Here is a 23,637-nt window from a genome sequence, read left to right as displayed (position 1 = left end):
CGACCATAATGGACTGGAGGGAAGCCCTTCCTGCTCCAGAGTACGCTGAGTGCCACTGAGCAACCCCCTCCCAGCATAAAGCCACACAGCGCACCTGCTCAGACTTGCGCACCAGGCTCAGGCCTAGAACATTCTGTTCACAGTGCAGCTTCATCATCTGCCCAGCTCCGTGGCTTTGGCTGCTGGCTGCTGGCCCTTACCTCTCAGAGCTCTGGTTTTATCATCTGGAAATCAGGAATAGCATCTTCCCTTGTTTATGGAAAGTTTCAGACCCATACAAAAGCAAGCAGAGGAGTAGAATGAACCTCTGCATACCTAACCCCCCCCCAACCCTTATCAACTCAGGGCCGAGGTTGTTCCATTCTGACCCCCCCACTTCCTCCTCTACCCCCACTTAAAAATTCACCTTTACCAAAGTGTGATTTACATACAATAAAATGCACATTTTTAAAAAGATTTGTTTATTTACTTGAGAGGTGGAGTTACAGAGGGAGGGAGAAACAGAAAGATCTTCTGTCTGCTGGTTCACTCCCCAGATGGCCACAACTGCCAGAGTTGAGCCGGTCTGAAGCCAGGTGCCAGGAGCTTCCTTTGGGTCCCCAACATGGGTGCAGGGGCCCAAGCACTTGGGCCATCCTCCACTCCCTTCCCAGGCCATAATAGGGAGCTGGATCAGAAGAGGAGCAACAGGGATATGAACCAGCACCCATATGGGATGCTGGCAACACAGGAGGAGGCTTAGCCTACCACACCATAGTGCCAGCCTCCAAATGCACATTTTTAAAAAAGATTTATTTATCTATTTGAAAGGCAGGGTTATAGAGAGGAGAGACAGAGAGGTCTTCCATTCGCCAGATCACTCCCCAAATGGCCACAACGGCCAGAGCAGGAGCTTCTTCCAGGTCCCCCACTTGGGTGCAGGGGCCCAAGGGTTTCCGCTGCTTTCCCAGGCACGTCAGCAGGAAACTGGATCGGAAGTGGAGAAGCCAGAACTCCATCCGGCACCCACATGGGATGCCAGCACAGCAGGCAGCAGCTTTATCCAATATGCCACAGTGCTGGTCCCAATATATAAATCTTTAAAAAAGTAAACATAAACCAATATTATTATCAAACATAAAAAGAATGAAAGAGATCACTCATCCTTTAGCATCATCAAATAAAGAGTATTCAAATTTATTTTATTTATTATTATTATTTTTTTTGACAGGCAGAGTGGACAGTGAGAGAGAGAGAAAGAGAGACAGACAGACAGAAAGGTCTTCCTTTGCCATTGGTTCACCCTCCAATGGCCGCCGCGGCTGGCGCGCTGCGGCCGGTGCACCACGCTGATCCGACAGCAGGAGCCAGGTGCTTTTCCTGGTCTCCCATGGGTGCAGGGTCCAAGCACTTGGGCCATCCTCCACTGCACTCCCTGGCCACAGCAGAGAGCTGGCCTGCAAGAGGGGCAACCGGGACAGAATCTGGCGCCCCGACCGGGACTAGAACCCGGTGTGCCGGCGCCGCAAGGCGGAGGATTAGCCTAGTGAGCCGTGGCGCCAGCCTCAAATTTATTAAAAAAAAATTATTTTTACTTACTTGAAAGGGAGAGTTAACAGAGAGAGAGAAAGACAGAGAGATCTTCCATGCACTGGTTCACACCCCAGACGGCCACAACAGCCGGAGCTGGGCCAAGCTAAAGCCAGGAGCCAGGAGCCAGGAGCCAGGAGCTTCTTCTGGGTCTCCCACGTGGGTGCAGGGGCCCAAGGACTTGAGCCATCTTCTGCTGCTTTCCCAGGTGCAGGTGGCAGCTTTACCCACTACACCACAATGCTGGCCCCTCAGATTTCTAGTTTATTTGCAATTTGTTTAGCTTATTTGAATTAGGATCCAAAGAAGGATTTCAAATGATTCATGTGTCACTTAACTCTTTTCATCCATAAATTCCTGCTTTACCTCTTTTTATTTTCCCCTTGCAACTTATTTATCGAAGGTACTAGAGTGTTCTCCAGCTTCACAGTCTAGAATTTGCTGAGTGCATCCCCGTAGTGTCATTTAGTTAAGCAGTGTTTATTCAACATATTTAATGAGTGCCTACTATATATAGGATTGCCAAATGGAGCACAAGAAAAAAATACAAAAATACTTGTATCCCAAAAAAAGTGATTTATGGGACTGGGTTTGTGGAAGAGCAGGATAAATCGCCTCTTGGGACAACCACATCCCATATCAGAGCACTGGCTCAAGTCCCAGCTCTCCACTTCCACTCCAGCTCCCTGCTCATGCACCCTGGAAGGCAGCAGAGGACGGCACAAGTGCTTGGGTCCCTGCCACCCACATGGAGACTCTGAGGTCCAGGCTCCTGGCTTTGGCATGGCCCAGCCCTGGCTGCTGTAGGCATTTGGGGAGTGAACTAGCAGATGGAGACCTCCCTGTGTCACCCTGCCTTTCAAGTGGATGCAAATAAGTAAGCATTTTCCGTGCTGTATTATTTTCTGTAAGTCCAATTTACCTGGGCATTCTAGGGGATCCTACGTAGCAGAGGGATTCTTGCCCTGGAGGCACGGCCCTGTGCAAGGCAGATTATTCCCTTTCACCCCTTGGCAGAGTTTCCACTCAGGTAAATGGGGGATCCAAGCCATTCGCAGGGTAGCAACGGGGCGAGCATCCAGTGAGAAAGACAGCGTGTCCGAGCTCTCGTCGTCGCTTAGGCGGCCCTCTCCCTTTTTTTCTGTTCCCTCTCTTCCCCGTCCCTGCTCCCCATTGGCCCAGGATGTATCCCTGGCTGCCCTCCTCGGGCTCTGCTTCCCCAGGTGTCCACAGCAGGGTCCTCCATCTACTCGGGTCCCTGAGCCGCGACCAGGGAGCAAGCCCTGTGTGCCTGGCCCCGGGGATTGGGAGGCGACAAGACGCACCCTGGTGGCGGAAGGTGGGCATTACAGGCTAATTCTAGAAGAAGCGATGACCATGGCCAGCTTACAAGAGGCCTGGCCGTTGTGGAAGGCAGCGTCTTCCAAGAAGGGAATCGTTCACCCAGTCCCCAAGGGCTGAACAGGAGCACACGAAGGAGGCATGAGGGAAGGGTTCCAATCGAGGAACCAGCAGAGGCCAGGAACAGGAACAAGCCAGCGCCTGTCCGCAGGCCACCAGACACCAACCCCCCCCCATCAACACCAGGCCCTCCTGGTAGGTAGCGGGAGCCTGGGTTTGGTCCCTGCCCTCTGCCTTCCCTGTCACTCACCTCCCTGTCACACAGCCAGCAACTCTCCCCTTGACCCCGGAGACTCCCGCCCCATCCCTCTCCCCATCAGAGCAGACAGCTGTCTGCACCCTCTGTCTTGCTGTTCTCACTTCCCACTTACTTCTCAACCCACTTCCATCTGCTTCCACCCCCAGCCGCCACTGAAATAGCTCGTGCTGAGGCCCCAGGGCCTCTGTCGCCTCCAAGCCAGTGGGCTCTCGACACGGGCTCCCGCCGTGGGGCTGGCCACTTCTTTCTGGAAGCTCTGGGCACCGCGCTCATCCGCTGTCGGCTGCCTTGCTGTGGCTCCCTCTGGGTCTCCAGTGCAGGCTCATTCTCCCCTCTCCTCTCTCGCCCCACTCTGCAATGACCACGGGTCCCCCAGGGCTCGGCCAGCCCCTCCCCGCCAGCTCTGACCGAGACGCCCGCAGCCCCCTACAGCAGCACCTCCAGGGTCCCTCAGACTCAGCCTGTCCCAAACCACCGGTGTCCAGGTCCCTGTGCTGCCAGGGCAGGGGGTGGGAATCCTCCCACTTCCGCACAGAAGCATCATCTGGGTCATGGCGCCACCCCGAGGCAGCCCCCCAACCCCCACAGGTCCCGTCAGCCTCACACCCAGAGCTGCACCGTGGACAATGCTGAGCGTCGACTCAAGACCCCTGCACGGTCTCCCCTTGCTCTCAGGATAAAGACCCGAAGTCTGCACTTGCTCCCAGGTGAGGTTACCCGAGGCTGACAGCTCCACCCAGGCCTCCTCCCCCTCCTCCTCCCCCCTCCCATCAGCACCTGCCTCCTGGCGGGCACCAGCTCCTGTTTGCAGCCGCACTGGGTCACCCTTCCTGGGACACTCTGCCCAGGTCAGCCCTGCCGGAGCTCCAGAGCCAGGCCTGCTTCTTCCCGGAGCCTGGCCCCCCACCGCTCACTGTTGATTGGTTACTGTGAGGATCTGTCCACCCACTCCTTCCCTACCTCACTCTGTCTCATGGGGACAGGGACCACCGAGAATTTTGCCTTAGCTTGGTGACTGGCACATAGATGATGATCAAGTGGATTAAAAAAAATTGTTAACTGTCGCTCCCCGTCTTCGTGGAGGAACGACACAGGACCCTGAGCTGTTCTTTCGTCTGCTCGGCCCTCCCCGGGTTTGCTGCTGGTTCTTCCCGGGTTGGCTACCGTCCCTTCCACCTCTGTGGAAGGGCGGTTCCCCCTGCCACTTTCCCCACTTCCGCGGGGGAGCGGCACACCGCCGGCCGGCTCTCTCGGGGGCTGCACAGGTGTTCCTTCAGATAGATGTTCCTCTTAGATGTTCCTGGTGCATGTTGTCTCTCTCCTCCTTTATAGTCCTCCTCCGCCAATCCCAACTCTGCTACCCACACGCCAAGTACGCTGCTCTCCTCCAATCAGGAGCAGGTCCTGCTGTTTATTGGTTGAACTGGAGGCAGCTGTATAGAAGCTGTTTCTCCCTTCTCAGCGTCATATTGTGGGAGAGCAGATGCATAGAATAAGTCTTAATTCCAGTAACTTAGTCTAGTCCGAGTTGCTCCCCACAGTTAACATTTATTTGCAGGACTGCTGTTGTGTTGCAAGGGGTTGGGTAAGACGCTGCTTGGGACCCTGGCATCCCAAACTGGTGCTCCAGTTTGAGTCCTGGCTACCCGGTTCCTGATCCAGCTCCCTGCTATGCACCTGGGAAGGTGCCTGGCCAAGTACTTGGGCCCCTGCCACACATGTAGGAGTCCCACACGGCGTTCTTAGCTCCTGGCTTTGACCTGGCTGAGACCTGGTTGTTGTGGCCATTTGGATGGCATGCAGCATGGGTGGCATGTGGGTGGCAGGGGTGAACTTGAACCAGGCACTCCTGTATCCGACGCAGGCATCCCAAGCAACATCTTTTTTTTTTTTTTTTTTTTTTGACAGGCAGAGTGGACAGTGAGAGAGAGAGACAGAGAGAAAGGTCTTCCTTTGCCGTTGGTTCACCCTCCAATGGCCGCCACGGCCGGCGAGCTGCGGCCGATGCACCACGCTGATCTGATGGCAGGAGCCAGGTGCTTCTCCTGGTCTCCCATGGGGTGCAGGGCCCAAGCACTTGGGCCATCCTCCACTGCACTCCCTGGCCACAGCAGAGAGCTGGCCTGGAAGAGGGGCAACTGGGACAGAATCCAGCGCCCCGACTGGGACTAGAACCTGGTGTGCCGGCGCCGCAAGGTGGAGGATTAGCCTAGTGAGCCGCGGCGCCGGCCCCAAGCAACATCTTAACTGCTATGTCAAATGGCAGCCCTTCAAATACATTTTTTAAAATTTTCAAGCCAGCGCCGCGGCTCACTAGGCTAATCCTCCACCTTGCGGCACTGGCACACCAGGTTCTAGTCCCAGTCGGGGCGCCGGATTCTGTCCCGGTTGCCCCTCTTGCAGGCCAGCTCTCTGCTATGGCCAGGGAGTGCAGTGGAGGATGGCCCAAGTCCTTGGGCCCTGCACCCGCATGCGAGACCAGGAGAAGCACCTGGCTCCTGGCTTCGGATCAGCGCGATGCGCTGGCTGCGGCAGCCGTTGGAGGGTGAACCAACGGCAAAGGAAGACCTTTCTCTCTGTCTCTCTCTCACTGTCCACTCTGCCTGTCAAAAAATTTTTTTTTCAAAGATTTCTTTTATTTATTTACTTGAAAGGCAGAATGACAGCAAGAGAGAGAGAGAGAAAACAATCTTCCACCTGCTGGTTCATTCCCCAAATGGCTTCAACATCCAAGGCCAGGCTGAAGTCAGGAGCCAGGAGCTCCATCCAGGTCTCCCACGTGGGTGCAGGGGCCCAAGCGCTTGGGCCACCATCTGCTGCCTTCCCAGGTGCATTAGCAGGGAGCTGGACGGAAGCAGAGCAGGCAGGACTGGAGCCAGGCTCCACTGCAGGACGCTGGTGTTGCAAGAAGCCGCCTAAGGTGCTGTGCCACAACGCTGGCTGCTCAGGGAGATTTTTAAAAACTCTTTATTATGTACAGTTTTCTTTTTCATTTTTCATTTGAGAAGCACAGATAGACAAACAGGCAGAGAGAAACAGAGTCTGGTTTACTCTCAAACACTCTCAACAGCCAGGTGGCCAAGGCTGGGAGCTGGAAACTCAGTCCAGCTCTCCCCCGTGGCGGGGGCACCTGCTCCCTGGAGCATTCCTGCTGCCTCCCAGGGTCCGCATTGGCAGGAAATTGGAGTGACGAGCTGGGCCAGGCTCTGTCCAACCGGAGTCTAAACTGTTAGGCCAAACACCCAGCCCACAGACATAATTTTTTAAAAGATTTATTTAGTTGTTATTTGAAAGGCAGAGCGAGAGAGAGAGAGAGAGAGAGAGAGTGAGTCATCCATCTGCTGGCTCACGCCTCACATGGATATAACAGCCAGAACTGGGCCAGGCAGAAGCCAGGAGCCAGGAATTCCACCCAGGTCTCCCACATGGGTGGCAGGGGCCCCACACTTGAGCCATTGTCCACTGCTTTCCCAGGTGGGTTAGCAGGGAGGGGGATGGGACGCTCAGAGCAGCTGGGACGCTAAGCCAGGGCTCTGATATGGGTGCAGCATTGCAAGTGCAGCTTAGCCACAGTGCCATCCTCTGTAGGCACACTTTATAATCTAAAAAAGGCAGAGTGAAGGGAACCCCAATACGCCTATCAACTGTATCTAACAATTAGCATTTTAGTATTCTTGCTGAAATACTTTAAAGTGATTTAGAGTTTGTGTCGCAATTTACTCTAAATGCTTCAGGAAATCTTCTTGCTATTTAGTATGACCACAGCTTACAAAACTAACAGTCATTCCTCAATATCAAGGAGTGCCCTGCCCATATTCACATTTGCTCACGTGTCCCCCTAAAATGCTTTTTTTGCGTTTGGTCTGTTCCCACGGGAAGCTAAATGAGGCTTGTACATTGCAGTCGACTGGGTCTCCTAAGTCTCATTTAAATCTCCAATAACTTTTCTCCCCCGTGCCACTGACTTGTTGAATTACCCAAGTGTTTAAATTACAGACATCGTGTCCCACCTTCTAGATTTCTCTGATTGCTTCCTCATGGTGTTGTTTATCCCATATTTCCTGTAAACTGGAAATTAGACCTACAGACTTGATTAGCTTCAGGTGGAGAACTCTGCACACCGCTCTGGGTGGGGTGGCTGGGACGGCACAGAGGGGACTCGCCTGGCACCAGTGGAGCCCACCGGCGACTGCAGAACCTTCGACTGGGGAAGCCGTAGCTCCTCGAGGGCCAGCGGGTATTCTGCAGGATGAAACCTTGGAATGACTGCGCTATTATCCAAGGAATGATGAACAGAAGAGAGGACGGCGGGCAGCAACCAGGACTCCAACAACCTGATGGTTTGATGAGAAATTTGGATTTGGGGGTCAGCTCCCTGCTTGCTAATGCGTCTGAGAAAGCAGCAGAAGATGGCCCAAGTGCTTGGACCCCTGCACCCACGTGGGAGACCCGGATGGAATCCCTGGATCCTGGCTTCAGCCTGGCCTAGCTCTGGCCATTGTGGCCATCTGGGGAGTGAATCAGCGGATGGAAGACCTCTCTCTCTCTGTGTATCTCTCCTTCTCTCTCTGTTATTCTGCCTTTCAAATAAATTTTTTAGAAAGGAAGAAAAAATATTTGGATGTTTGGATTTGCTCCTGGAGGATGGACAATTAGGACCACTTTGACACAGGGGAAGTCACGTGGTCAGTCTCAGTAGGGAAGGTGCGGGGGAGGGACGGGCACGGGAGCCAGCATTTTAGTCTGCAGGGGTTGGAATCCTTGATCTCAGTGAATCCTCAGCTGTGTCTCATAGAAAATTCTAGAGATGGGCAAAGTGGAGGCTCTGACCAATGAAATGGGGCAGAGAACCAGGCAGCGGGGCCACAGGAGGGAGAACCCTCGGCATCTGCCAGCCCTGGCTGGGGCCCGGCTGGGACAAGGAGGAGACGTAGTGGCTGGAGGGTCAGATAATGAGCTCCGGCTCCCAGCTGCCCAGAGGTCTCCAGACCGCTCTCGGGAGCAATGGTGTTTAGAACATGACAATGTCTAGGATTTGGCTTCCGGCACGGCTCGATAATTAGCGTGAATTCTCTCTCCCTGGCACTTCATTCAAAGCAAAGACACTCTCCCATTCATCCCAAGCAGGCCTGCCGTCTGCGGGAGCTGCAGGCCGGCGGAACCTGGCGCAGTGTGGACTCCGAGGCCAGCGGGTACTGACCTGGCCCCACGCCCAGCCAGAGCCGGCCTCGGGGCTGGCACGTGGGCTGGGTCCCGGCCCCTGCACAGTCACCGCTGGGCGGGAGTGTGGCCCAGAGACTGGCCACACGTGTTTAGGGGACGTGGGGGCACTTGCAGAATGAGAGGCGCCGAGAAGGCGGAGAGTGCAGGACGTAGCGACTGGTTCAGGGGATGAACTGTGCACAGTGTGGGGACCTACAGGAGGGAGGGTGCGACTCGGGTGGGAGAGGTGGAGTTGAGTTTCCGACTCAAGGTGTGATCCGGGGAGACCCAGGGAAGGAGGTCAGGGATGGAGAGAAGTCAGGGCCAGGTCACAGGCGCCTAGGTCAAGGTCAGGAGCACAAGCAATGAGGGGTGGGCCTCCTGGCTAAGATGCCTTCGTCCCACCTGAGATTCCTGGCTCTGGCTCCTTGCTAAAGCAGACCCTAGGAAGCAGCATGATGGGTCAAGTTGTTGGATTCCTGTCAACCATGAGGGAGACCTGGATTAAGTTCCTGGAGATTTGGGGAGTGAACCAATTTTAAAATATTTATTTATGGGCCAATGCTGTGGTATAATGTATACTGGCATCCCATATGGTTGCTGGTTTGAGTCCCGGCTGCTCCACTTCTGATCCAGCTCCCTGCTAATGTGCCTGGGAAAGCAGCAGAGGATGGCTCAAGTCTTTGGGCCCCTGCACCCATGTGGGAGACCTGAAGGAAGCTCCTGGCTCCTGGCTTTGAGCTGACCCAGCCCTGGCCCTTGTGGCCATAGGGAGTGAACCAACTGATGGAAGATATATCTCCCCCGCACCCGTCACTCTGCCTTTCAAACAAATAAAATAAATCTTTTTTTTATTTTTTATTTTTTGACAGGCAGAGTGGACAGTGAGAGAGAGAGACACAGAGAGAAAGGTCTTCCTTTGCCATTGGTTCACCCTCCAATGGCCGCTGCAGCCAGCACACCGCGCTGATCTGATGGCAGTAGCCAGGTACTTATCCTGGTCTCCCATGGGGTGCAGGGCCAAGTACTTGGGCCATCCTCCACTGCACTCCCTGGCCATAGCAGAGAGCTGGCCTGGAAGAGGGGCAACCGGGACAGAATCCGGCGCCCCGACCGGGACTAGAACCTGGTGTGCCAGTGCCGCAAGGCGGAGGATTAGCCTACTGAGCCGCGGCACTGGCCAAAATAAAATAAATCTTAAAAAATGCCCTTATGTACTTATTTGAAAGACAGAGTGACAGAGAGAGAGGAAGAGACAGAAAGAGAGATCTTCCATCTGCTGGTCCATTCCCCAAATGGCCTCAACAGCCAGGGCTGGGCCAGGCCAAAGCCAGGAGCCAGAAGTTTCATCCGGGTCTCCCACGCGGGTGCAGGGGCCCAAGGACTTGGGCCATCTTCCTCTGCTTTCCCAGGCCACAGCAGAGAGCTGGCCTGGAAGAATGCGAGTGCTGGCACTTGAACCAGCACTCCAGGATGGGATGCCGGCATTATACTGGCGGCTGCTTCCCCTCTGCATCACTGTGCCGGCCCACAAAGACTAATCTAGAAGCACGGAGAGGCCTTTCCAGGGAAAGCCATGGGGACCCCGAAGAGGCCAACCACCCCCCAGCTCTGCTGCAGGGGGTGGGAGCCGGAGGAAAGGACCCTCCCACAGGCAGGTGACTGAGCAACAGAGACACGAGGAGCGAAAGGCTGGGGCTTTCCAGAGCCATGGAGAGGCTAAGGAGGACGGTGACGGAGGAGCTACTGGTCTTAGTAAGACGCAGCTGTGATTCTAAGCCTTGGATGACTCTGGCTTCCTAGCAGACACAGGAAGCAGAGAAACTGCCCAGAGTCTGGCACGGCAGCGCGAACAGAGCACATGGCACCTGCGGGGCACTCGCAGCAAAGCCATCCACAGTGGCCCCCGTGGGCCTGCTCTGGTCACTTGCCCCCCAGAGCAGACCGTGCACGGGCCCGGGGCCCACCAGGACAGAGGCTCGGAACCCACGCTGAGAGTCCTACACGTGCCAGGCCCAGTTCCAGGCCCTTGAAAACAGCAACAGAATCCCCAGAGACCTCTGTCTTTGTGGCACTTACACCAGAGGGGAAAGAGTGACAGCAGACAACGTGGAAGGCCAAGGCCAAATGGGGATGGCGCGCAGGGGGAGGCGGGGAGCAGGGTGCAATTTTGAATGGAGTGGTCCAGGAAGCGAACAGAGAAGGCAGGAGCAAGCCAGGAAGTGGCAAGGAGGCCGGGTGGCTGCAGTGCAGAGAGACAGAGTGGGCTTCCCTGGGGTCATCTCCCGGTGGAGCGGCAGCACTCAGGAGCACCCCTGGGTGGGGGCAGAGGCGGAGCAAGGAAGAGGCATGGACATCAGTGAGGAGGCAGCCACCAGGACCTGGGAGAGAGGACGAGGTGGAGACTGTGGGAAGGCAGCAGATCTGCACGTCGCCTGAGCCAGAGCCGACAGGAAGTGCTGGCAGAGTGCACGTGGGAGGGAAGTCGGGAATGACGGAAAGACAGAGGTGGGGGAGGCTGCGGGGGAGGCAGCCCGGGGGACCGGGCAGGGGGAAGGGTGGAGCGAGAGTTCTAGGTGGTTCTAGGGAGACCCAGGACACTCCCCCATGTTTGCAAGGGGCACCCTGGACAGCCAGACACGACAGATGGTTCCAGGTGCCATTCGGCAGAAAAGTTTCAGCAGCAGGGCCGAACGTGACAGCCCTTGGTCTCCTGACACAGGACGCGGAGCCTGTGACAGCGAGAGCTGGGCGAGCGGCCCGCCCGTCTGGAGGCCAAGGGGCAGCGGCAAGGCAGGGAGAGGTTGCAGACCAGGATCAGGAGGCTCCACGGGAGGGAGGGGAGCCGGACCCCCGCTGAGGCTTGGCTACACAAGAGGAGGGTCGGGCTCGCGGCACTGAGAGTCTGGGACAGAGGAAAACCCAGGGGTGGCCAGGACACAGGGGGCGTAGGAAGCCGGGTTTGCGCCTCCAGGATGTTGAATGCCTACCCCCGGCATCATCCTGAGGGCCTTTTGTGATGCGGCCATGTGGGGAGTGAAGCAGTGGGTGGACCATCTCTCTGTATCTCTCTCTCCTCTCTCTGTAACTCTGCTTTTCAAATAAGTGAATAAATCTTAAAAAGAAAATAGGGGGTCAGCACCGTGGCTTACTTGGTTAATCCTCCGCCTGTGGCGCCGGCATCCCATATGGGCGCCAAGTTCTAGTCCCGGTTGCTCCTCTTCCAGTCTAGCTCTCTGCTGTGGCCCAGGAAGGCAGTGGAGGATGGCCCAAGTGCTTGGGCCCTGCACCCACGTGGGAGACCAGGAAGAAGCTCCTGGCTCCTGGCTCTAGATCAGCGCAGCGGCCATTTGGGGAGTGAACCAGTGGATGGAAGGCCTTTCTCTCTATCTCTCCCTCTCTCTTGTCTATAACTCTAACTCTCAAATAAATAAATAAAATCTTTAAAAAAAAGAGAACTGAATTTTTTAAAAGAAAATATATGTAGCTTCTGTGCGCACAGTTCTTCAAGCAGGTGGCATAATCTATAGATGCGCTGACGCTGCTGAGTGTAGCCCAGGTTGGAGCAGCCAGAGCAGCTCAAGCCCTGACCCCGGCCCCGCCCCCATTCCAGGCTCAGCCGGTGGGCGGGTGGGAGAGTGCAGCTCAGCCTGGGCTGGGGTGTGTGTGTGTGTGCGTGTGTGGAATGTCTCTGCAGACGCATGGCCTGTTCTCTCTACAGAGGAGCTGGATGAGCTGCACTGCCAGGACACCGACTCAGATGCGCTGGAGCAACGGGAACAGCAAGTACAAGGTCAACCAGACCCTCCCGGAGGAGGAGCAGCTGAGGGCCCCAGTGTGGCAGTTCAGACAGCAAGACTGGCCAGCCACTTTCCTAACTGCGCTGACCATCAATGCCAGTACTGGTGGCTGAGAGTTTTGAATCCAGACCTTGTCAGGGGCCCTGGGCCAGAGAGCAGGACCAGAGTTGGTGGAGGAGTATGGCACGAAGCAGTGAACACTGACCACCAAGCACCTGAAGGGCTGGCTGGGGAAGCAGTGCCATGAGCGCTGGTACAGCCACCCCAGCCCTGCCGGGCCGCACCACCTGTGAGGCCCACAGGTGCTGGGCAGCCACTGGGCCGGAGCACCACGATGCTGCCTGGGCGCATGGACAGTGCTGTGAAGAATCAGGGGACTCCACCCTCAACAGGAAGGTGGACACGGGAGGCAAGTCCAGGACTGCAAACCCGTGTACTTGCTACTGGAGCTTGAGGACAAGGACAGCCACCAGGCTGCAGGAGGCCAGGGGATCCTGTGACCAGCTGGCCCCCAGCGCCCCCTAAAGGAGGAGGAAGGCAGTGCAGAGCCGGAGCTCATCCCTGCGCAGCCAGACAGCACAGCGTGCAACTCCAGAGCCCTCCCAGGAATTCCCAGGTGCAAGGACCAGCAGGACTTCCGTCGGAGAGAGGATCCTGCCCTACAAGCGGGTGGTAGAGGCTGCCAACCTCCTCATCCCTGCTGTGGGCTCCAGCTTGTCCAAAGCCCTGAACCTGATTGAGTCGGACCCCGCTGCTTGGAGCCATCTGAGTAAGGAGCCATCCGCAGACGGCAGCGTCCACAGTAGCCCAGTACAGCCTCACGCACCACCCCAGCAGCAGGCACTGACACCCTGTCAGCCGGTGGGCCCCAGGGCCCAATGTGACCGAGTACCACCTAGAAGCCACGCCATCTCGGACCTGAGCCGTAGCAGCCGGGACAAGCTCATGACCGTCTCCCCGGCACAGGCACACCGCCCTCGGTGCTCAGGCGGTGAGTGGCCCCGTCCCCCGTCACAGAGAGCAGCGCCAGCCTGTCTGCAGACTGCAACAGCCGGACTGCAACACCCAGGACCACGCCTGTCCAGACGCTGCCCTTCTTGCCCTCCCAGTGTCTGAACTTCCGGAACAAACAGGACACCCTGGACCTCGAGAGCCCCTCGCTGACGTCCACCCGTGTGCGCAGCCAGAGCTGGTAGTGACCATGCCCCTGGACCAGAAGCATGCTCTGTGTGTGATCCCAGATCAGAAGTACTGCATGGACAACACCCCCCACACGCCCACCCCCTTCAGGAATGCCCTGGAGAAGTACAGCCCCTGGAAGCCCCTGCCGCAGACCCTGTGCTGGATGAGAACCCAAAGGAGGCACTGCACTCGGAGGCCAGAATCAAACTCACTGTTGAGTGCAACTGAGGCCCGAGAGGCAGGAGAGGAAGCCTGGGCCGCCACAGAGCCCCAGCAAGAAAGTGTGCAAGCCTCTGGCTCTGGACGTTGTGGACAAGGAGGCGAGGCTGGTGATGTCCGCGATGCCCCAGGGTCTGGCTATGCAGACCAGCATCCCCTCCGGCTCCGCCAGCCACGTCCTGTCTGGAGGGCAATGGCCTGCTCAGCCAGGGCTTCCTCCAGGCCAAGCCTGAGAAGCAGGGCGGTGCCCACGCCCTTGACTGCACCTGGAAGATGGTGGCCTGCCGGGGACCAGGGACCAGTGGTTATGCAGGAGAAAGCTTGGGGGCCCCTGAAGCCCAACCTCATCCTGTGTGCCCCTGTAGGGGCTGGGGGCACCCTCAGGTGACTGACTGCAGGGACCCTTCTGCCACCAGCCTCTCCCCAGACTGCTCAGGTCGGGGCAGAAGAGCCAAACACTGTGCAAAGCCAGGTGCGGGGGGCTCCCAGCGCTAACAGAACAAAGTCCCACTCCGGAGCCTGCCTGTCCCCTCCCCAGAGTCACAGAGAGCCCTGGTCAGGCCTGGCCTCCTCTCAGACCCCTGCAAGGGCAGGGAATGTGGCCAGGGGTGCTCCTTTCCTTGTTCAGTCCCGGTTGCTTCATTTCCTTGAAAGAATAAACTATTTTATTCCATTTTTTTTTTTAAAGAAAATATATGCTATGCAGGAGTGCTCACACACACAAACACACCTGTGCCCAACCTTGCCCCCCCCCCCCCCCCGCGGGAAGCAGAATACCCAGTCTGGTTCACCTGCACTCTCACGCCCAAGGTGGTTTCCACTACAACACACTTCTCCCTTCCAATCCTGTCTCCTCCAGCTCACACCCAGCCCTTAGCAGGGCTGATCTATACCCCGCCTCCACCATGCTGGACCAGTTTCTGAGACACCTGCCCTACGGACTACACTTTCTCCTCCTCTTTTTTTTTTTTTTTTAAAGGTTTATTTATTCAAAAGTCAGAGTTACAGAGAGAAAGAGAGAGAGAGAGATCTTCCACCTGCTGGTTCACCCCCTAATTGGCCGCAACAGCTGGCACTGGGCTAGGCTGAAGTCAGGAGCTTCATCTGGGTCTCCCACGTGGGTGCAGGGGCCCAAGGACTTTGCCAGGTGCATCAGCAGGGAGCTGGATCAGAAGTGGAGCAACGGGGGTTGATCCTGCACCCAGATGGGATGTCAGCACTGCAGACAAGCGGCTTACCCCACTGCGCCATGGCGCCGGCCCCCTCCTTCCCTTTTTCCTGGAGCTTCCTCTAGCCTCCTCCTCCTCTGTATCCTTCTAGTGCCCTGTGCTTGGCTCCCCCCACTGTGCTATTAAGCGTTGTATTCCCTGGGCCTGGGCTTGCACCTGCAGCCTCCCAGCAGGCCCTCCCCTGCCTCAGGGCTCCAGTTGGTAACCCACTGTTACCAACCGGTAACCCACTGGTAACCCACTGTTTACAGTGCTCAAAGCCATCTCAGAATACTTTTCTTCAGAGTACCAAGGGAATGGCAGAAAAAGTAGACATGAATATCACACATTATAATTTTTCAGGCAACTCATGTACTTGGCCCCCTCCAAGGACCAAACCTCAGACCCAGCAATGCCCATGCCGAAGTCATCAGCTTTGCTGAGCCTGCTCCTGCTCCCTTCCTTGGGACTGCAGGTAAGACAGAAGCTGGGGCTCGTCCCACCCAATGACCGCCCCTGCCAATTATCCCCTTCTCCCGATTTCACCCCCTAGGCACCCCTCTCCACCCCAGCATCCACCCGTCTTCCTCACTGCCAGAGACATTCAAACAGTCACTCAAGTATTTCCTGAGCACCTACTATGCACCAGACATTGATGCAAATGCTTGAACATGACACAGAAATCACTGCCCCACGAAGTCTATGTTCTAGCACTTGCCATCAATCCCAAAGTCACTCTGCCTGGCACCTCACACCAACCAAGGCAAACTTCCTAACACGTGCAAGTGCTCAGCACCTCCCCGGACCCCAGTCTCCTAAGGTCAAGTCCGGGCCCTGTGTGATGCCCGCTGATTGCTCCTGAACACGTGGCACGTGCTGGCCGACCAGGCCAGGGGCATCCAGCAAGTTCTGGCCAGCTTCAAGTCACAGCTCAGATCCCTCAGGAGCTCCTGTCCAGGGCCCCGCCTCTCAGGGTAACACCGATCACTCTGCACTGTGTGGCTTGTCAGCTGGCCACGCACTTTCTTCTCTCCTCCTGCACCTGCAGAGCCGAAATCGTCTTCCTCCTTTCTGCATCCCCGGGGCCTGCCCATTCGTTATCTGGCACATGGCAGGGGTCAACAAATGGTGACTGACCAAGGATGTGGCCATGAGTTACAGCAATGCCACAGACAGGGAAGGGGTGGGCGGGCAGAGAACCAGCTCTGAATCGGACCCAGGAAAGCCCCCATAGAGATCACCTGGACCCACCTCAGGGACACCCTGTTAAAAGGAGGGTGCAGAGCCTGCTTCTGCACCTACCCTCTGGCTGCATCTCTTTGGGGCTCCCTGAGTTTCCTGTGTTTCTCCCCTACACAATGGGAACAGGAATAGAAACCTGTTATTGGGAGGAGCACGTTACATGCGTGGTTCAGTGTCCGGCATGTGAGCATCTTCTGCACCCCACCCCCGGCCTCTGGAGCCGCGGTCCCCCAGAGCCAGAGCCGTCCGCACCATTCCCCCCTTCCCACCTCCCAGGCTGTGCTCCGCCCTTGTGCTTGGCCTCCGCCCCCGCCAGGGCCTGCAATTTTCCAGGCTGAGGTCATCAGCATTACTCTTCCCTCCCTTGACCTCTGGGTGGTGTGTGACCCTGGTGCTGCTTCCTCCTCCTGATATGCACAAGGGCGCCCCTGCCGCCTGTGCCAGCTGCTCTGCGCCCCCACCCGCTCACAGAAGACCCACCCGCCAAGTCCCCGGGGCACGCAGGAGTCCTCCCCTCAGCGGGGCTTTGTCAAGCAGACCCTATCCCATTCATTTTTTTTTTTTTAAAGGCATTTTCACTTATTTGAGAGGCAGAGAGACAGACGTCTGACAGATGGACAGAGAGAGTTCCCATCCCTGGCTCACTCCCCTCAAAGCTGTGACAGACAGGGCTGGGCCAGGCCAAAGCCAGGAGCCTGGAACCCCATCCAGGTCTCTCACGTGGGGGCAGGGACCCAGGCAGCTGAGCCATCACCTGCTGCCTCGCAGGGTGGGCATCAACAGGAAGCTGGAGTCCCGTGGAGAACCTAGGCGCCCACTGCCTAGGTGCCCACTGATATGGGATGTGGGCATCTTAACTGCTAGGCCAAATGCCTGTCTCCCCTCCCCCGTTCTATTAACATCTCATCTGTGGCTGGCGCTGTGGTGTAGCACGTAAAGCCGCCGTCTGCAGTGCCAGCATCCCATATGGGCACCGGTTCGAGCTCCGGCTGCTCCACTTCCAATCCAGCTCCCTGCTTATGGCCTGGGAAAGCCATAAAGCTTTGGGCCCCTTGGGCCCCTGCACCCACCTGAGAAACCCAGAAGAAGCTCCTGGCTCCTGGCTTTGGATCAGCTCAGCTCCGGCCATTGTGGCCATCTGGGGAGTGAACCAGCGGATGGGGGACCTCTCTCGCTCTCTCTCTGCCTTTCAAATAAATCTTTAAAGCAAAAAATCTCATCTCAACCTCCTCCTGTGCGCACTGCTCCGTCCCCTCTGTTGCTGCCAGCTTGCCCCCACCCCTGGCACAGGCTCTGTGAGTCTCCTACCCCACGCGAGGAGTGGGCGAGTGAGCGCCCGCAGACCAGCAGTACGGCAGCCCGTGAAATGCTGGATGGGACTCAGATCAGCATCTGCATTTGACCCCTAGATTCCCATGCACTTCCCAACCCTCACCAGTCCCCAGGTGCACTCCTTAGCAAGCTGCCCCAGGTCCTGCCTCTGTGCTGTCCCCACGTGGTCACCACAACACACAGCTTCACCACACACACCACACTGGTCCCCGCCTCATGCCCCAGCCCAGAATGCTCTTCTGCCCGCTGTCTGCTGCACAGCCTACCCCCCCAACCCCATCAGCAGTCACTTCCTTCCTGCCCGTGGTTCCCAGCACTGCCATCTCCCCAGGGCCTGGAAGTTCTCTGTGTGCCCATCCCCCTCCGTCACCTGCCTATCCCCACGTTCAGCCCCCGTGAGTCAATGTCGCCTTCGCTGGAGGACTGAACCAAGCGGCTATCACAGGGCGGCTGCAGGTCGGAGCTGAGGAACTCGCAGAAGGGGAACGGAGCAGGGCGAGTGTACCAGTGGTGTCACCCTCAGCCGGGAAACTTCCCCAGCGCAGTCAGCAACCCACAGAGCGTTACCTCCAAGGGGACTTTCAAGACCTGGTCACCCACCCAGCACCACAGAGCCAAACTTCTTTGCCCAAGGACATCCTGCTGGCTAGGGGCTCCGGGCAAAGCTGGGGCAGATGCCCACCTCATCCCACGAACTTCCTCCCTTCCTACCCACCCTAACTCCCTGAAGGAAACTACCGTGCCCTAAGGGAGTCAAAGGAGCCCCTTAAAGCACCTGCTGGCAGGGAGGGGGGCTTGCCAAAGCCCTAGCAAGCCGCAGAAGGAAGCGAGGACCCCCATTCTACAGATCGCCTGACTGAGGCCGGCTACCCACAGGGGCAGTTTGCCACCGAGTGCTGTCTTCTTCCTGCAGAAGCCAAAAGTCCCCCAAGTGCCGTCACTGCCGACCACAGTCAGGACCATCCAGCTCCTCCGGCGAGGGGAATCCCCTCCCGCCCCCCAGCTCTTTCACACAGGCCTCCATCCAGCTCGCAGCCGCGGCCGCCTTAGGAAAGAACCTGTCCTCCCACGGGCGAGCCAGCCAGGCCTGCTGCGGAGACCACCGCCGAGTCATCACCTTGGGCGGGGAAACCACCCTTCCCCGTGCGGGCACTCGACAGGCGCCGGCTCAGCTCCGCCGCGAGGCGCGGGCTGCGGTCGGAGCCCCAGACCGCACTCCGCCACTTTCATATCGGAGCCGGGAAGCGGCAGGGTTGGGGCAGAACCCGGCTGCGTCCCACTTCAGCGCTCCGCCCTCCGGCCACGCCAGACCCCCCCACCCCCCGCGCGCCAGGTAGACCACCTGAAGCCTCTCACTGGCTGGGCTGCCTCGGGAAACTCACTTAACCTCTCCGAACGCGCCCAAGGTCAGAAGCTGTGCTTTGGCGGGAGGAAAAAAAAAAAAAAAAGTATGCAACCGAAACGCAAAGTCCAGGGCGCGGGCACGGTGCTCTGCTCCGAACCCGGCCAAGGGCGAAGAAGCACGGTCGCACCCCCCCGCCCCGCCCCGGCCTCAGGCTCCGGCGACACCGTGCGCCAGGCCAGCCAGAAGCGAAACCCCATCACCCTGCAGCCTCCCCCGCTCGGTTCCGGGAACCGGCCGGCCAGACTTCGCGGAAACGCGCCGGCGGCAGCGCCCCGGCCCCGGGACCGTCCCTCCGCGGCGCGGGGGCCGGCGCGGTCGGGCCCGAGCAGCAGCGCGACGCGCGCTTCCGCCCCGCTCGGCTCCGGCGGCGGCCCCACAATCCCCTTCTGGCTCCGGGGACTGGCGGGGCGGGGCGGGGCGGGGCGGGGCGGGCCGAGCGTGCGGAAATAATTTTCTGTTTGGCCGCGTCTGCCCTCGTCCCTTCGCGGCGGGACGCGGGACGCGGGAGCGGGAGCGCGCTGCCCCGGCACGCTCGGTGGGGCAGGGCTCCCACGCCCACTGTGTGCCCCTGCGCTCCACAAAGGGGCTTTCGTTCGGCTTCGCTCCGGCCCTCGGCAGAGGGGCGTCCGCGTCCCACGTACAGAAGGGGACACCGAGTGGCCAAGTCGCTCGCCCACAGCCGCGAGGACCGCAGCAGGGCTCCGTCACGCCCAGGGGCGCGCGGTGGACTCGATCCACTTGTTGGTCAGGTCCTGCCCCTGCTGCTTTTGGAGGACGGGCGCTCGGGGGACAAACGCTAGAAGCAGGAGAATGCGCTCCACAGCTCCGCCTGGGTGCCCGCGGCGAACCCCACGAGCCCGCGGGCCGCCGGCTGTCCTCGGACCTCAGCGGGGCACCTGTGCGGGCGGCCGGGCCCTTTGCAGGACCTCGGCCAGCGCGCGCTGGAGGAGCCCCATGGGAGTGCAAGCACCGGGTTCGAATCCCGGCGCGGCGACCCTCGGGCTGTGAGTCCCTTCATCTGTCGGAACCTCCGCTGCTCCATCCACAAAACGGGGCTATGGACACCCATCCCAAAGGATCGTGGAGCGAATTAAACGAAACACTTCTGCGAACACCAGACGCACTAGCGTCGTGGCCTGTCCATCCCGCAAGCCTAGGGGCGCACGGGGCACGAGTGTGCCCCCGAACAAGGGCTTCCCGGACCCTGCTCCCAGGTCGCACACCCCTGGGACCTGGGGACCTACGGGCTTCCTGGGGGACCCCTGTCCAGCGACACCCGGAACTGCGGCCGCTTTGGCGGCCGTCGGTCCCAAGAGCAAATATTCGGGTTTTCCGGAACGGGTGCGTAGCCAGGGCTGACATTTTTGCGTTTGATTTTCCGGCAGTTTGATTTTTGCCCTAAAGGTAATTCGTTAGAAACTCCTAAATCAGACTCTCTCCTCCGTGTCCTGCTCACGTGCGCACTTGACGAAGCTGACCAAGCTACGGGCGCCTGGCCATCCTCGCCGGGACCCCGGCCCCTCCTCCAGGCACAGGAGCAGACAGGTTTCTGCCGCTCCGCCTGCGTAGACGAGGTCTCTTCGTCCCGGCAGCCCTCCGGGATTCCCCTGGTCGGCCAAGACGGGAAGGGGGATGGGGAACAGGGCCTGGAGCCCGGAGCTCAGCTGCCCGGTCTCCCGCCTCGCGGGGATTAAGGGAGTAAATCCCCGACGCCACAGACCAGGTCAAGGACAAGTTCTCCCCCGCGCTCCTCCCCCCTCCTGGGCGGGGATTCGCCCCCCCCCCGCCCGGATGAAAGGTACTAAAGAGGCGCGGGTGGGGGGCGGCGGGCCCTGGCCCCTTGATGTTCCGGTTGAACAGGTGCTGGTGAAAAGGAGGCGGGCCCGGCGGAAGGGCCTGCCGGGGGGGCCGCGCGCCGAGGGGGGCGGCCGCCCCCAGCCCACGCCAGCCCCCCCTCCCCTCGCTCTCTGCCCCTCCCCCCAGGAAGCGTTCCCGGCCGCTAGGGCTTTGAAGTGGAGCCGAAGCCCCCAGGGTCGCCTTCTTCCCTCCAGCGGGTGCGGGCGTGCGTGACCTCTGGTCCCCTTTAGGAAGCGAGTGGGGGTCCGACCTCCTCCCCCTGGCCCACGTCGAGCCGACGCCCCTCGGCTCTTCCCCGCCCCACCCCCGAGGCCCGATTTCGGAGACTCAATTCTCTGGGGCGCTGTGAGACGCGGCGACGTCTGTGTGTGTGTGGCTGGGGCGCAGGGTGACTGCCGGTCCCAGGCGCCTCGCCGTGGCTACAGGTCTCTAACCTGCGCGTCGCCGGGGGCCGGGGCGTGAGTCCGGGCGGGCCCTGGTGCTCGGAGGGTCCCGGTCCCCAGTGCGTGCGCCAGAGCCTGGGAACTCCACGGGAAGCCCCCCTGCGAGGGCAGGAGGGGCTTCACGGCACTGTCTCAGCGCCTGGCACTAGGAAGCCACAGCGATAAATAAATACTTGTTGTGTGGCCGTGTGTGAGTGTCTGCTCTACAGAGTGGCCCCGGAAGAAGGAGCCCCCCCACCCCAGACACGGGGGGCGAGCGGCCCACGCAGCCCAGTTCATTCTCGCGCCCCTTCCCCTGGGGTTTAAGGACAGACCCAGGGAAGAAGACCTGGGGCGGACAGGGGCTGGAGCATCTCAGACCCCGCGGCCCGAGACGGAAGAGCAGGGGGGCGGGAGCGGGCCCGGCGGCCACCGCCGCGAGCCAAAAAGCGAAAAGGAAAGCAGGAAAAGCCGCGCGGAGCGAACGGGCGAAAAGCTCCCTACCAAGCCAGGCTTTGTTCCCTGAACCTAAGACTTTACCCGGCGGCGGGCGGGCCGGGAGCGAGCGAGCGAGCGGAGGCGCGCGGCCATGGCTGCCGCGGCCGGGCAGGGGGGCCGGGGGGGCGGCGCGTGAGCGGGCGGCGCGGGGCGGGCGGGCGCCGGGATGTGCCACTCGGCGCCTCCCCCGCCGGGCCCGGGCTGCGCGGCGGCCGGGCGGCCCTGGTAGCGGGGCCAGCGGCGCGGAGGGGGCGAGCCCGGCGCGCGAGTCTCATTGTTGGGGGGGGGGGCCCGTCGGGGCATGAGGGCGAGAGCACGGCGGGGGGGGCGGCCAGACAGAGCGAGCGAGGAGGAGGAGGAGGAGGAGGACGCCGAGGAGGAGGAAGGAGGAGGCAAAGAAAAGAAGCGGCGGCGGCGGCGGAGGAGGGGGCGAGGAGGCGCGCGGCCCCCCGCTCCCTCCCTCCCCCCCTGACCCCCGACCCCCGCCGGCCGGCCCCCCGCCCCAGCCCCGGAGGGAGCTCATGGGAGTATGAAGGAGATGGTAGGAGGCTGCTGCGTATGTTCGGACGAGAGGGGCTGGGCCGAGAACCCGCTGGTCTACTGCGATGGGCACGCGTGCAGCGTGGCCGTCCACCAAGGTACGGGGGCGGCCGGCGGGGGGCGGCGCGCGCGGGGCGCCCCGGGCCGCACCCTCCCGAGACCTCCCGGGGCTCGCGCGCCCCTCCCCCACCCCACCTGAAGGCGCGGGAGGCGTGGGGGGGTTCCCCCCGCCGGGTCCTGGAGGCCCGGGTCCGGCATTGTTTTCTTGCCTATTGTTCCAGTCCCGCGCCCCCCACCCCAAGTTGAGGGAGTTTGGGGAGAGTCTGGGGAGCGGCGGGCGCGGAGTCCCGCGCCCCACACCGCCCCTGCCCGGGCCGCCGGGGGAATGTTTACCTGCGAGGTGTCCCCTCCCGCACGGTTATTTTGGTCCGGGCTCCGGGAGGAAGAGGTCAAGGGGGGGTCATCCCCCCTCGCTTCCGGAGGCTGGGAGGAGCGGAATTGGGGAGGGAGGAGAAGGGTCCCGGGGGAGCGAGGACTCCTGGAAGCCCCGGGGGCAGAGCGCAGGGAGGAGAGGTGGTGCGGGGGGCCGGCGCGCGAGGAGCGAGGTGTGGAGCTTCCCCCGGCAGCAGCACATGGTTCGGGAGTTAACTCCTTGAGGAATCTTGCCGAGGGCCAGGCTGGCATCTCCCGCCTGGCTGGCACCACCAGCTGGGCCCTCCTTCCCGGGACAGCCTTTGCTGCGGCGGCTGCGGGCTCTTCCCGCCACTCTCCTCCGCTCCCTCTGCGCACTGCACCTGCCCAGAGCCTGGACTTCTGACCCCTACCTGTGCTAGTGGCAAGAGGATGGGGCTCTTGGACCCCCGACTTCCCCACCTTGTCTCTTACTGGCCCTTTAAGAATTGATGCCCCCCCCCAACTCCAACCCCATAACAACAAAACGTGTCTGACTGCTGTGGTTGTTTCTGGGTTCCGGGTGCTGAGGGCTGGCAGGGGCTGGGAGACAGGTCCCGAAGGGTGTGGGGGAGGATCTTCTGGAAGTTTAAGGTCAGGGACTCAGACTTCCCGCCCTGTGTGGAGTGCTTGGTTGTGTGGCTGAAGGCTGGCCTTGTGCTGTTGGGCATTGCCTGGGGGCTGCTGCCCAGTGCACTGACCCCCAGAGAGGGGGAGCAGCCCCCCTCCCCACTTACTCTGGGGAGAAGCCCCTGTCTGCCCGCTGACTCTGCTCTCCCGCCCCCAGCTTGCTATGGCATCGTCCAGGTGCCAACGGGACCCTGGTTCTGCAGGAAATGTGAATCCCAGGAGAGAGCAGCCAGGGTGGTGAGTCCCAGCTGCCCCTCCCCGTTCCCCGCCCCCTCCCGCACACCTGAGCAGCTGGCTGGTCCGATGAAGCCCAGGGACTCTTGAGGCTGAGGCTGGGGTGGGACTTCCTGTCTCCTGCACACCTCCCACCAGCCCCATATCTTCCTGGGCTCATCCCTCCCTCTGCCCCACCTCTGGTGTG

General features: G+C 59.9%; 1 protein-coding gene, 1 long non-coding RNA gene and 2 pseudogenes across 8 annotated transcripts in view; 3 read left to right on the top strand and 1 right to left on the bottom strand.

Annotated features, from left to right (window-relative positions):
- Nucleotides 1-444: 444 nt before the first annotated feature.
- LOC138846104 (uncharacterized) lies at nt 445-22,761 on the bottom strand. The gene is made up of 2 exons (XR_011383493.2): nt 22,530-22,761; nt 445-1,077 (listed from the first exon to the last, which is right to left on the bottom strand). It is a non-coding gene; the product is annotated as an uncharacterized LOC138846104 (long non-coding RNA).
- Nucleotides 10,781-12,880, top strand: LOC149121143 (myb-related protein B pseudogene; annotated as a pseudogene).
- Nucleotides 12,769-14,260, top strand: LOC127484508 (myb-related protein B pseudogene; annotated as a pseudogene).
- MLLT6 (MLLT6, PHD finger containing) overlaps nt 21,670-23,637 on the top strand; it is a 19,711-nt gene continuing 17,743 nt past the window's right edge. For 5 of the 7 annotated variants that reach the window (XM_089318082.1, XM_070060793.2, XM_089318081.1 and 2 more), the window contains exons 1-2: nt 21,815-22,234; nt 23,374-23,453. In XM_089318082.1, the coding sequence (XP_089174208.1) occupies nt 22,126-22,234; nt 23,374-23,453 (189 nt within the window). In that variant the 5' untranslated portion in view covers nt 21,815-22,125. Of the gene's footprint in view, nt 22,235-23,373; nt 23,454-23,637 lie in introns of all 7 variants that reach the window. The other 2 variants (XM_070060794.2, XM_070060790.2) reach the window with 2 other exon arrangements.

The sequence above is a fragment of the Oryctolagus cuniculus genome, chromosome 17, assembly GCF_051225735.1.
Source record: "Oryctolagus cuniculus isolate XC-2025 breed Fujian yellow rabbit chromosome 17, ASM5122573v1, whole genome shotgun sequence".
In the NCBI taxonomy this organism is placed as follows: Eukaryota; Metazoa; Chordata; class Mammalia; order Lagomorpha; family Leporidae; genus Oryctolagus; species Oryctolagus cuniculus.
The sequence above is the reverse complement of the archived record's forward strand: the minus strand, read 5'-3'. Positions and strand labels throughout refer to the sequence as shown.